Here is a 14,312-nt window from a genome sequence, read left to right as displayed (position 1 = left end):
GAGAGTCTTCCGTGCTATCTGAAGGAAATATGCACATTTTCAAGGACTGAGATGGCTTATTTCTTAATATTCCCATTTATGCTGTTGCTTTTTTCAGAAGAAAGTTTGAAAATGAATATGTACAAAATAATTGTCTATGGCTTCTGAAACCTGTGGTTCAAAGCTTTGATTTTTTTTCCTTTGAACACTGCTGTTATTTCGGGAGGGCAGGGGAGCAGGGCAAAAGAATATTGAGTAACATTTGAGTTTTTTAAAACTTCCTTTTTCATTGAACAAGAAATTTGGTAGATATACACTTGGGAAATTCTGTTTTGGCATTTCCAATTCCTAACTACTGAAAATTTAAATTTTATGAAAAACAATAAAAGACTGAAGATTGCTATTTTAAGCTACCTTTCTTTTGCTTGCTGTTCTTTTTTATTTAGATTATAAAGTATTATTATTTAGATTATAAATTTAGATTGTTGTTATAATATGGCATTTTTTGCCTGCTAGGGATATTTTGAAGTGACATATTTCTAAATACCAATTCACATGTTTCAGATTCCAGTTTTATTCAGTATTTCATAAAGAAAATCCCTGCTGCTTCTCAGTATTGAAGGTCTTGATCTTACAACAGACACGATGTTAGTGGGCAGCTATTTTTGCTCTGGGGAGACTATTAAAAGTGATGCAAGGAATAAGCAGAGATTAGGAAAAAAAAATCACATTTTAATAAAACTACAGTATATGTCTCTGTTGAAGTCTTCCAGGCATCCATGTGCACTTTTTCCCCCCTCCTCTCCCTCCTCAGCAGCATTGCCCTGAATAGCTGCAGACTCTGGCTTATGCAACACAGGAGCAAATTTGTGCTGAAAGTCTGTTCCAGCAACAGCCCAGCTTGTTGCCCTTTTACACTGAAGGCTGATACCTGTTTCTGAAAAATATCTTGCAATTCAGATCTTACATGAGTAGAACATCACAGCTCTTTATTTGCCTAAAAATACTGGAGGACCACATGAACCTGCATGCCGTGGCCCTAAACCTTATGTATCAGAGGCAGCCTGCCCAGCTGGTTCTGCCACTAGTGCACACCCCATGGATGCACCACCACAATGCTCATCACTCCTGGCACCTGAAAACCAGGACTCATGATATGTCCAACAGTAGCGTTCAGTTCCTTCGCCATCTTGAGACCAAATTTGTCTCTCCTGACTGGTGACACTGCTTTTGCAACTGAGCAAGCAGGAGCCTCGGCCAGAGGAAGATTGATCTCATGCAGCTGCACAGCACTTGAGGACAATGGGACTGTGCCCTGCTCTCCAGAGCAAAGCTGCTCAAGTGGTGCTCAGCTTCCTCGGGTGAGACATCACTGCAGGGCCACTGGTGAGACCAGCACCTTGCAGTAGCCTTAGGTGGAACAGCTGTACTTTTACGTTCCATCAGTTTAGTTTCAAACTACTGTATGCCATAGTATCTGCTGTAGGGCTTAAATGCTGTAAACCTGTACATTGCTATGTACTGCAATACAGCACAGCCATTATGATACTACAAGTTTCCACAAACAATTTTGAAGCAGCAGAAGCAGCGGTCCTGCACCCCCCATACTGCTGGCCACCCTTTTCCACCTTCACTTTTTCTGTTCTCTTGTAAAACCCACTATTGTGACACCAGGCAATGCAAAAATGTAAGCAATGTTTTCTAAAGCTAACTATATTTATTGATATTCAGTCTTATTGCAAGCTTTTCCATGGATCTGTTCTAACACTTGTCCCCAAGTGCTATCACAAACTCTTCTGCTGGCCTAAGGGAAGGGAAAGGATGGGATTGAAAGAGCAATGTCAGTGGGGAAGCAATTTTCAAGACAACATTGGCTTACAGGAGACTCAGTTGCTAGTAGAACTGCTGTCTAAAGACAACAAGTTTTTTGTGTTTAGTATACAGCTACTTTCAGTTTTTTCAGGTTATCCAAGTCAAATTGTGTTGCAGTTCTGACCTGTAAGGTAAGATTTGGATCACCATATATACAGAAATAATAAAAATGAAAAGTCAGCTGCACAAAATGTATACAAGTATTAAAATGGTTCTAAGTTTTTGTCAAAACTTTATAAATTGTAAAAATGAAGGTTTAGAAACTATCCTCAAAGTTCCTGCCTGTTGCTTTTTCAATATTCATCCAGTTTAAACACCTTTAGCACCACAGATGCCAGTACAAGATGAGAACTGGTATAATCAGTTCATCTGAGGCTCTGCAGACTGACTGTGCACAAAGACTCTAATTAGCTGCTAAAACCACAGGGTACTAAAACTGGGTGCCAGTAATCTTTCTAGGGTGCTATATTTACTTACTCTATCTTGGTAGTGATCTGTAAGAGGTTTAAAGTAGCTCTCAAAGGCAGAGTTGGTGTTTGAATGATCATTGTTTGGAAGGAAGAATCAACATTTGGATGAATTGATACTGAAAAAGATTACCTGGTATGTTTGATGCAATGGGTGCTGCTGGATCAGCAGATGACATTAATGCTATGGAAATTCATCACTGGTACACAAAGTTTATGAAGGAATGCCCATCTGGACAGCTTTGCCTGCATGAATTTAAGCATGTCCTAGATCTACATGGACTTACTCCTGAAGCTAACAACTATGTTGAACAAGTATTTCACACATTTGACATGAATAAGGTAAGAATTCATTCTTGACTTCTGGGCTTTCTTATGGCTGTATCATTTGATGCACTCAGAGACATGTCTCAGTGAGCTGCAAACTCCCTGCTCAGAGGTAATTGAAGGGATTCAATAGAAAACTCCAAGCAGATAACCAAGAATGGCTGGCAAATAATGTTGAATGCTTTGTTCCCAGTACATTCAGCCAATTTGAAAGTTTCATACAGTCATTCTAATACATGCTAATGGTTTCTCATCTTTGAAAACCAGATTTTTATAGTTATTTTCAGTGTGCATTAATAATTGAATTTTTTATTTATATAGCTGCTTGAAAAATCTTTCTAAGGCAGTGAGTGTTCAGCTGGATCCATAGGTATTAATGTTTTCAGTTTATGCAACATAGGCACAACAAGATTCCTTCTGTCGCGAGATTCATTCTGAACACCTTCTGTGGCCTAATTCGGTATCAGTCAATCCCCCTTTTCCAAAGGCACATCTGTTTGGTTTTGATCCATCATCCCAGTTTTAATGCTTAACATCCTAGGTCCTGCTAAAGACCTGTCCAGCAGCTGTTAGATGCATTGCTGTCTTATGTTATTCCAATGCAGCCTTCGTACATGTTTCTGCTGGCCACGAGACTCACCCAGAGTTATTTTCCCCTTAAGCCACAGTAACACTTTCTACCAAATGTGACAAAAGGAGTGAAGAGTCATCTGTAATCCCTGAAAGAGTCACAGAAATTAGGTTTAGGCTGAATTGTCAATAATACAAACTAAGCTTTCAGCTAATAGAACATATGGCCCCATCTTGGTATAAAAAAATATATAAAAAAAAATAAAGCATTAATGTTCACTACCCACATTTTTTATCTCAATGAGTTCAGAGATACAGAATTATGTAATTAATTATACTTATTTCAGAAAATGCTGAGAGTATAAGGTACCTTGTGTGTTTTTACATGCAACAGTGCCTCTGTGCCACGGTTTTCTTGTGTTTCCATAGATATCTCCACTCCCAATTCAGCTTTCTTTTTTGGAATTATGTAATTCTTTCTTCCATAATCCTCAAGGACTCTTCCTATAAAATGAAGGGTCTTCCCACCGCCAATTACTGGATGGTAAATCATACTGAAATTTGATTAAGTAGTATCACCTACTCAATAAATGTGCTAATTACAGATGATGAGCAAACTTCCAGTTTCCCTGACTGGCAGAAATTGTTAATTTGCTGTGCTCTTTTGAATTAAAAATTTGATGCATTAAGTTCTCCAGAAAAGCTTTATGAATGCTAACGTTCCTGGACAGCGCGCATGGACAGTGTCTGAGCTCACCTAAGAGCTTTTCCAGTTTAAGTTGTTTGAACATTTCCAGTTTGTTTAAGCATTAATGTTTAAGCATTTTTGCACTGCAAAAAGCCCTTGACACTTCAGTGATCTTGAAAAATGTGGGGAGCTTTGGGTGTTGGGGATTTTGGCTTTTTATTTTATGAGGGAACATCTTTTTGGTGTTGTTAGTATTTTAGAAGTTCCTACATGCCTTTCTCCCACAACAACTAGCTTATTACCCATGGAGCAGTTTGCTCAAGTCATCTGAGGAATATTAAGATGTGTGCCTTAAACTTCTCAGGCTATATACACATCAGTTAGACTCCTGCTACCAATCAATCTCTCATCCCTTTCTCTGGTATCCCCAGAACTTTTTCATCAATTGGTGTATTTCCACCAAATTTCAAAGAGTAGGCATTTCAGTTAATCACTTCCTAATGTTTTCATAAAATTTGGCAGCTGGGTAGCAGGGACACACCCAGAATGAATGCCTCATTCATGCAGAATTAAGCTTTTATTCATTGTTTAAGGCAACAGTTGGCTGACAAAATGATCAGGCACTTGTTTTCTTTTGCCTAGAGAAAATACAGGATGGAGCTGGGGTACCAGCATTTGGTGTTTTAGGAGACAAAAGACATAGTTTGTATGGGTCAAGCCTTTTGTTTTGCTATTCCCAGAAGGGCTTTTTTAATTAATATACCATGTTAGACAGAAAAAGATGCTTCAGTTTTTTATCAGTTTGGAACTCTTCCCCCCATTTTAATGAAATTTAACAATGATTTGGCCTTTAGGGCTTCATAAAATCCACTGTAAAACTGCTTTTGCTAGGCTTAAAACCTCATTATTTAATAATGTGCTCCCACTAAATAGCTGATGTTCATTTCCTGTTCTGCAAGATGCTGTAACAATCATCTACTAGCTACTACTAATCTGAGGAATAGATTTTATTGTGTACTTTCTTAATTGATCTGTTGCTCAGCTGCAGCAATAGGACCAGGCAAAGTTATTTAGAAGGCAGAACAGGAATGGCACATTTAGAATTGTCAGTTAAATAAGATTGTATAGTCTATATCCATTTGGAGATGGAAATAAGATGAAGAATGGGGCTTCCATTCCCAGAAAAACGGCTGGCAAGTTTTAATCCCTGCCCAATCTATTTGTATATTTTAGTAGTTGGAAAGACTTAAACACTTAGGAAAATGAATCAAGTGAACCAGAATATTTTATTAGAATGTTTTACGTTCTTCCTTTAAATTATAATTTAAAAGTCTATTTTTTTATTAAATGGCAAGAGTATACCTACATTATTCAGATACAACACATAGCATCTAGATAAGCTGTAGCTCAGTTTTATTCTTCTCTTGCCTTGAATAAAGTCTTGTGAAAGCCTCATTGAAAACCCTGTGGCAAACGAGAACCAGGATCTCTCAAACAATGTGCCAGGATTTCATAAGTTTCCTCTTTGGCATTTACACTGCATCTGTTTAGTTAGACATGATGTGTATATTTATCTGCTGTAATTTATGTTTTCTGTGAACTCATTCTGTGGGGCTTCAGGCTGGTTTAGGGGACTGCTTCACATAACAAGCAGAATGAGCTCTGCTCATACCAGCTTGCCCAGAGAAATGCATTTGTGAGTTCTATGGCTTGGCATGGCTTTCTCAGTAACAGTATCCTCATAGTATTTTTGGTCATTCTGACTGCATCAACATTTCTAACGAGAGCAAGGCTCAGGCAGAGTACAATGGAAAAGAATTTGTGGTCTGGATTCTGGTCTTAATGCACAAGTCCAGCTCAAGACTCCTTTCCATGCTTAGCAGAGACAAAGAATTTTCGAGATGACTCAGCTCTTTCCAAGTTAGATGAACCAAGTCTCTCTGCCCTGCCTCATACATCAAGGGAAAAACAACTTACCTGAGTCAGTGGAAACTAACTCTTGCTTAACAGATTTTTTTTTAAATCAGTTTATGAAAAAATCCTACACGTAAATCAAGGTTCTGAAGTGGCATAACACGTATAGATGTAAAAAGCCATAATGCCATTTTATTTTGACATTGAAAATTGCACCATTAGTTTTCTTTTGTTTTCTTCACCCTGTCCCCTCCAAACACACTCTGCCCTGATTTTCTGCATATTAATTTTCTCTCATCGAGGATCAAATTTTCTCTGCTGCCATGGTGGTAAAAATCACTGTCAGATCTATGACATTAGTGGATGAGGAAAAGAATTTGAGATTAAATTTCTTGCAGCATGCATGCATTTAGATTTTAGGAAGTGAGATTCCAAGCAAACAACAAACTTATGTGAAGGCAAGCTTCTCCCTGAACCTGAAATTGCTGAAGATGACTCTGTCAGCTTCCAGTTTCTATGATAACAAAAGTGCTATGCTTTAAATATTCAAATTTCTATCACTTTATTATCTGAAAACCCATCACTAAGCCTGTGAACAGAACATGTGTGTTAAGTGGATTATGCAAATGAAGCAATATGATTACTTTTTAGTGTCTCCCCATGCCCTTGCTGTTTCAGAATTATATACATAAAGACATGTTGCTAGTTGTTTTTAACCTTAGGATTATATTAGGAAAAGTACTTATACCATGCTTGGTTTAGATGGGATGTTAAATTGAAGTATGTACTTTTAATTGGAGAGCCATGAAGAATCTGTTTCCTGTAATAAGTTCCCTTCCCAAATATCACTAGCTCTGATTTATACCCTTTCTTCAGGTGCTGTCATGTGAACTTCACCCATGTTTGTATTTAAATAACCTGATGTTTTCTGTGAGACATTTCTGTGAGATCTGAACATTTTTTTCCCGATGCTAATGATGGTGTATTGTCTATTTCAAGTCTAGCAAGAGTACCAAGGCTGCAAACCTGACACAAGCTCTTATATAACATAAGCATAAATGTTTTGTCTTCAAGAGAGTCCCTGCAGAAGCACCTGAGAACATGTCAAAGTCACTCCAGACAAAGAGAAGGACCCACCTATTGACAAGCTCTTTAAAAATCTCTTAAACGAGTTTGTTTCCTTGTAGGTGGGGATGGATGAGAGCCTTAAAACCCTCAGGTTTTCCCCTTTCACTACGGGTGGGTTGTGTGAATATTTTTGTCTTCAGGCTCCTTTTTCAAAATTATTTTCCCCACCATTTCTAAAGTAAATTCTGTTCAGAGCTGCATTTTCAGACAGTTACAATGAATCTTTGCTGGTTTTCTTCTTTATTTTATCATAGCATTTTTTTCTTATTTAGAAAGCTTGTAAAAGAATTATGCAGCTGAGCTGAGCAAACCTGTTTTACTTCCCTATTCACCTCTTATAAAAAACAACTTTTAAGGCTAGGTGGTGGAACGCAGGCAGACTCCAATTTTTGCATAGATCAGAAAGATTTTTTTACTTCAAGAAGATAAATTGAAAGAATTTATAAGTGCAGTCAAATAAAAAACAGGAATAAACAGGAATAAGTAGATAACAGCTTTTGAGGGGAGGGAAGAAACAAGTGAAATGTAAAAAAAGTAAAATTTACAAAATCAAGGCACAAGTATAAAGAGATTGGGAATAAATGTTTAAGGAGTGGAAGGAGGAAATAGTGCCTCACCCCTTCTTTGTACATTAATTGAAACCCTTGTGGAACTGAAATGCCAGCTACGGGGAAAAATTGTTGAAAAGATTGTTAAAATCTTAACCAGAGATTCATTCTCCATCAGAAAGAGAGCTGATAGTTGGACAGAAACAACACACAGGAATAAATATGGTTGTTTGCTCACTGCAGTGAGAGGGAGAGAGGGCTGGCAGTGGCAGCCTCAAGATCCAACCCCTGGAGGTGTCTCTTCACAAAGCCTCTCCAGTGTTCCAGAAAAGCACTGGAACAGGGATTACTGAACCCAGAAATACCAGGGCGTTCTTTAGCAGGAACACGAGCCCTTGTCTTGCGAGCCCAGGCCACTAGGCGATGCCAGTGGCTCAGCGTCTGCTCACTTCGGGAAAAGACTTCAGGCAGCAGGAAGGAAAACGTCTCCAATCAAAACAACGGCCCCTAATTAGGGAAGACAGACTCATCTTTTAATTAAATGTTTGCTATTGGCTTGGCTTTCCTTTTTCCAAAGTGCTTAACTCAGGGGACTCTATTGCTATAAAGAAAAAAAATTTAAAATAAAATTCAGATTTCTTGCAAATAGCCGTGCTGTGTAGGCAGCTAAAAACAGGAAACCAGGATTTAGAGTTGTTTAAGGATCTATATGTAACATTATTAACTGGAAAAATCCAATTTGTCTAAGTTGAAAGCCTTCACAAAAACAAGCTGTGGCATCAAAACATTGTTGGGGGTGAGAGTGTATTTGGATCTATTACCATTAACATGAAGATTTCTGGAGATCTCCCATCTAGTTCATCAGCATGGAAAAGTTCCATGATTTTTTTCTTCTTAGTTGTCCCAGTTGGAGCCAGGACATTTCATTGGCCTCTCAGATTTTCTCTGGATGAGAGGACTCTTTCACTTCATTTCTAATAAGACCACTGAAAAGTAGCAGGTTAGCAATAGCAGGGATTGTTAGTCCCACTTGCAGTTCCCTGGAAAAAATTCTTTACAAGTGAGTTTAGGAAAATCAATGAATTCACAATAGCTACTAAAAGAAAGTATTCCTGACTTATTCTCCTGAAAAAGGAGGATGCACCTCTTTGGCAGCTAGAAACTTTGATGAAAATAACAGCTTCAGCAGTGGGTCTTCATTGTTACTTATGAACTAAAAAATGGAAAATGTAAAATTGGTATCTCAGAGCACTTCCCATAATCATTGAAACTAAAGGAACGGCACTACAAATGGTTCTGTGGAAAGGGTAAGACTTGTTATTTCATTATGCTTGCTTGGCTGGTTATTTATAGGTACAGGCACACTGTAGCCAACACCCACAAAATTACATCTGTAACTGGTTTGATGACCAAAAAACCCTCTTAGACTGGTCTCTGCACAACTAAGATAAGCACAGTTGACTTTCTCATCACCAAGATATGTTTCACTGAGCTATACTCCTAATCTCCATGTCAGGAATAATGAAGCAGTACTACAAAAAGAAATCAGACCTAATAGGCTCTTACAGATGTATTGCTTTAATGGTCACTGCCTTCTTTATCAGTTTTAAAGCTATACAAAAACTCAAGGAGTTAATTGTTTGTGCAACTATGGTAGGAAGCATACAAGTAATGTGGCTGTGAACTAGCAAAGTTGGGCCAGTGCATGACCAGTGTTTTCAATGAAAGAATAATTCAGCATTTGTGTGTCCCACAATGGTGCCAGGGTTTAAATGCCAGAGAAAGCAGTAATGACCTCTCTTTTCCCCATCCCCACTCTTGAGTTAGTAAGAATTTGTGAGTCCTCTTACCTAGGGCTGGGGGTTGTGTCCTACTAGAAATTTGTCTCAGTGGGGCAAAATCTTTCTGGTTTATAAAGGAGAGAAGTACAGCCCTTAAAAGCAAGCTACATTCTCATGAAGATAAAAGAAAAAAAGGTCAGCTTGGTCATCCTCCTTGTATCATGCATAGAAGAAATGCAGAAGAAGCTTTTAGAAGCTAAACACTCATTCAAATTGTTAGAAAACTGTAGAGTAGTCGGTAGGGAGAAGATGGTGATGGTTGGGTCCTAATAGTTTGGGTCTTAAAAATCAAAAAAAGCAAACAACGAAAAAAGACAAAACCCTTAACAGTGAAAGCCTTCAGAGGTAAATTTTCTGACTAGGATAGGTCATATCAGCTTTTCTGGGAGGATAGCCTTCTCTTTCCAAAATTTTATGTCTTGTCCATTTGGGCTGTCTAGGTAGTCTCCCTGAAAACACCTCAACCAGATCTGCTTGAGCTGGGAGGTAGGTTGCATCTACCTTAAGAGACATAAATGGACTCTGAAGTTGGCTACAGATGATGAGTGGCCACATGCCTATGGGGAGTTGGAAGGTACTAGAGGGACATGGCAGGATAGGGGGAAGAAAACCATGCTCTGAAGTCAGGGACATGGGAATGCCTGCAATGGTGCTTCCTCTGGTCCTGCCCACACAGAGCCCCTCTGCTACTGAAATGAGCAGTGGCAGATCTCCATATGCACCCAGCACTGGTAGGATCCAGAACTTGATAGCAATGGAGTGCTGGAAAGAGAGGGATGGAGAAAGAGAGAAATGGAGCAAAGTATAGAGGCACAAGGTGAATCACACAAGTGAGAGATGTGGCTTTTTTTCAGAGAAAAAACACCACATAGAAATTGCCAAGGAAGGAAACAGAAAGTGAGGCCGATTGAGCTGGAGCAGATGCAAGAAGTTAATTGGCAAAGATGACATGAATTTAGACAAAAATCTGTATATAAGCTTTTTATTCAAATACATATAAAACTTGGCATTTGCCACTTCACACAATAGTAGTTCTCTTTGTTGTATTACACTTCAAAGAGGTAGCGTTCAGCTGCATCCATCAGAGGGGAAAGATGTGTGTCCTCCTTGCTCCACAACACAGGGATGTAGTACGGGCTGCCTACTGCCAAGGTACCACTGTTTTCACAATACCCAAGAGAAAGAGAAAGTCATCTTTATTATTTTAGTTTTCTGCTTTTTTTATATTTCAAGTTTGTCCTTGATCACCCTGCTGGGAAGTTTTGTTTTGTTGTTGTTAGGAAAATTAATCCACAAACATGAGAGGTTTATGTCCAAAAAGGAGACAGAGGAGTCCTTTTACTTTATTCAAATAAAGGCAGAGGTCATGGGGCATTCCCCTGGGATCTCTCGAATTTTTGGAGGATGCAGTCTCACTTTTTATCCTAATTTCCCAGCCGCATTTCGCTTTTCTCTTTCCCATTGGCTGAGGTATTTGAGAGGTACAGACTTCCCGAAACACCTGATTACCGAAGATTTCTCTCTAATTTTAATTTTTAATTTTTAATTCTTATGGAATTTTTTAATTCTTATGGAATTTAGGGTTTTTCCCCATTGTTTCTTTCATCTTTCAATATCCAATTTAATTTATCAGCAACCCTAAAGTTTATTTGTAAAAGCAAGTATCTTTTCCTTTCTTCAATCAGTGGAATCCTTCCTATTGTTTCTTTTATCTCCCAGTGCTAGTTTTACCTAATAGCAGACCCACAGCTTATTTGTAAAGACAAATCTGCCATTTCTCTCATTGTGATGTGGGTTTTTATTTTTAAAGGCTCAAACTCTATTTTCAACCTCTGTCAAAAAACTACCTTTTTTCACTTGTAAAGAAATCTAAATTACATGATATCTTCTAAAACTAAGAACTTGTAAACCATTTTCAGAGCAGAACTAAGGAATCTGTTCTTTTTTTCTCATGGTTCCCTACAGAGACAGTTTTGCTTTACCTGCATTGTGCATTTTCTGTGTGCCTATGTTGTTGCATTGATTGTCCTTGAACCAAAAATCTTTATTATGGAACTAGCATTTTCAATGTAAGTGTGTAGTCCCAATTTTGTCTGTTTATATGATTTTTTTGATTCCCAGGAAATTGTGCATGTTCCAGAAAGGTTCTTGGCATCTCAATGGATTCTGTAATTTTATCTTCACCTTTAAGAATCAGCTTTGTTTGGTACAGATAGCTCATCAGGAATTGTTTCACTGTCTTTTCTATACACAAAGTAGTCTGTACACCCATTGTTTCAGCATTCCTTGATATGTCTTTGCTATATTAATTTATTCTGTTTGGCTCCACATTGTTATCAATTTTCTATATTTATTTATAAATAGAAATGCTCCAATGCCCTTGACTTCTGGAACAGATTATTTCTATAGAATTTCTACTGTCTCAGCACATGCTTTGTCTGTAGCTCATTAAGTGCCGTCAGACTATGCAGAGGGTTATAAATTTTTGTCTTTTTGTGCCCCATAAAACTCACCTTTCTTTTTATGTCAGATGTTATATCAACCAAATTATACCGTTCTAGTCCCCTGCTAAAGGTGAGGGATGCTGTGAGACAGAACTGTAAATCAGATCATTTTTTACCCAGGCATTTTTGCTGTCTTTACAGGTGTTTTAGTTATTCCTATTAAGCTGAAGGGATTCTGAAAAAAGGTATTACTTTAAAAGCATTCCAACCTTGACTTAGCATTCTCTTATAAGTCTTTTGCCAGAATGTACAAAATCTGACACAAAGTTGGACTTCTAAGGCCTTTCTTTAAGGCAGTGCAGCAGTCTCTCATGTGCCTCAATCACTCTGGGCACACTTCCCCAAGACTTGCTATTTGGAAGCAACAAACAGAAGTAATGTATGATTTTTTCAGGGGGAGAAAAGAGGAGGGAGGGTAGAGGGATCAGTATGTGTGAGCAACTCCCAAGTTCCCTGTGCCTAGAATGAAATCCAGTGACCAGTGTCTGTACAAGATCATGTGAAGATATGGAAGGGAACTGTTATTGCCCAGGAGAAAGAGAGAAAAGAGGAAGGATGACTAGCACTGGGTGACTTATTGATGGATAGTTCTTATTTTCAGCCTGCTTGTCTTGTTTCTGACACTCTGTTGTCTTGGTTTCATCTGGGATAGAGTTAATTTTCTTCCTAGTATCTGGTACAATTTTTGATTTAGTAGGAGTAATATTGATAACACACTGATGCTTTTGTTGTTGCTGTGTAGTGTTTATCCTAAGTAAAGGACTTTTCAGTGTCTCATGCTCTGCCATTGAGGAGGTACATAAGAAGCTGGGAGGGATCACAGCCAAGACAGCTGACCCAAACTGGCCAAAGGGATACTCCATACCATGGAATGCCATGCTAAATATATAAACTTAGGGGAGCTGGGAGGGGCCAATTGCTGCTCAGGGACGGACTGGGCATCTCTTAGAGGGTGGTGAGTAGTGTAGTGTACACCACTGGTTTGTCTTGGGTTTTATTCCTCTCCTGCATTATTATTATTAGTTACTATATTATTTTATTTCAATTATTAAACTATTCCTATCTAAACTCACTAGTTCTACCAGTTTTTTTCCTATTCTTCTCTCCATCCCACCAGGGGCAGGATGGGGTGAGAGTGAGAGCACAGCTTCCTACAGTACTCAGTTGCCACTTGAGGTTAAAACATGATACCTGTCTTTGCTGTTTGACATAATCACTGGTCATTTCTTTAAGAGCAGGGCAGGATGGCTGAAGAAGAAAGTTCAGAATTGTCATCAGACTGTCCATCCCCAAGAGGTTGGTCTGCTTTCCTTTCACCTCCCTTGTCCTTGCATCCCCTTCATTCACTCTCAGTGTTCTATCCAGCACACACCTGCAGATGAAATGCCTACACAGGGTGTGTTCCCATCATCTCTCACTCATTGGGATCACACAGCAGGTCTAGGGCTGGGATGTGGTCTCTGCAGAAAAGGCAACACACTGACTATCTACTTTGTTCTATGTTCTTTGCCTATTGAACCAGTTTGGGCTCAAGTGATGGCAATGTCTGTATCTTTCTGTTTGGTCTTCAGAGGTTCATTGGCACCTGAGAATTGTCCAAGGTTTCTTACTCAAATGCCATATTTTGAAGTATATGATAATAAACTTGTTGATGTCCTTGTGGAGAGAGCTGAAGCACAGACCATTAGGAGTATGGGAGTCCTTCTCAAAAACTGACCTGATCCTGTCATTGTTCTCTGACTGAATTCAGACTGGAGAATGGTTGCCATTTTTCATGGGCATTCACCACCTCACAGGACTGTGCTCTTAAACTCCCCTGATTATAAATGGAAAGGATGAGTGGCAGTGTCTTGTTTCTGTATCACTAACATTCTACATATTCACACTGTTATTTATAGCTCCTCATTTCTTTGGCCTATAGTAACGCCCCTGAGCTGCTCATCTCCTTGTATAAAAGCTAATCAGTACAGAAGTATTACTGATACCTAACCCCTTCCCTGAGCCTATGGAGGAAGAAGGAATTCAGCTCCTGAAAGCTGTAAAATAAAAAGCAGGACTACAGCACTGACCAAGAGCAAACCTGTTTTTAATTTACTTACCAGACTAAGTTGAGTCCTGTTAAGGAAGTTCCTGTAAAACATTCATCTTCCACTCAAATTCTGTTACAAGGCTGCTGACCAACACCACGTCTGGAAACCCATGCTGAGAGGGAAGAAATAGGATATGATTTGCACATAAATACAAGATCCCACACAGCATATATATGATAAAAGGTACATCAAGGAGGAATCCACAGGGCTCAATTTTTAGAAAGGCTTAATCCACTTACAGCAAAGAGGACGTAATTACAGGTATTGCTGTTTGCACTCTCAACTTTTCCATCCTTATTTGCAGCAAAAATTATAGATATTCCTTACAACTATTCCAGAATTAGACTCTGTGTGTTGTTAATGGTTTGTACATTATTCAAAATC

At 38.7% G+C, this 14,312-nt stretch overlaps 1 protein-coding gene across 1 annotated transcript in view; it reads left to right on the top strand.

The window, feature by feature from the left end:
- The first annotated feature begins 2,456 nt into the window (after positions 1-2,456).
- The window catches only part of GUCA1C (guanylate cyclase activator 1C), a 40,817-nt gene continuing 28,961 nt past the window's right edge, over positions 2,457-14,312 (top strand). The window contains exon 1 of the mRNA XM_066568853.1: positions 2,457-2,660. Within this exon, the coding sequence (XP_066424950.1) occupies positions 2,457-2,660 (204 nt within the window). The remainder of the gene's footprint in view (positions 2,661-14,312) is intronic.

This window comes from Molothrus aeneus, chromosome 2 (assembly GCF_037042795.1).
Source record: "Molothrus aeneus isolate 106 chromosome 2, BPBGC_Maene_1.0, whole genome shotgun sequence".
In the NCBI taxonomy this organism is placed as follows: domain Eukaryota; kingdom Metazoa; phylum Chordata; class Aves; order Passeriformes; family Icteridae; genus Molothrus; species Molothrus aeneus.
This window is presented reverse-complemented; position numbering and strand designations above follow the sequence as displayed.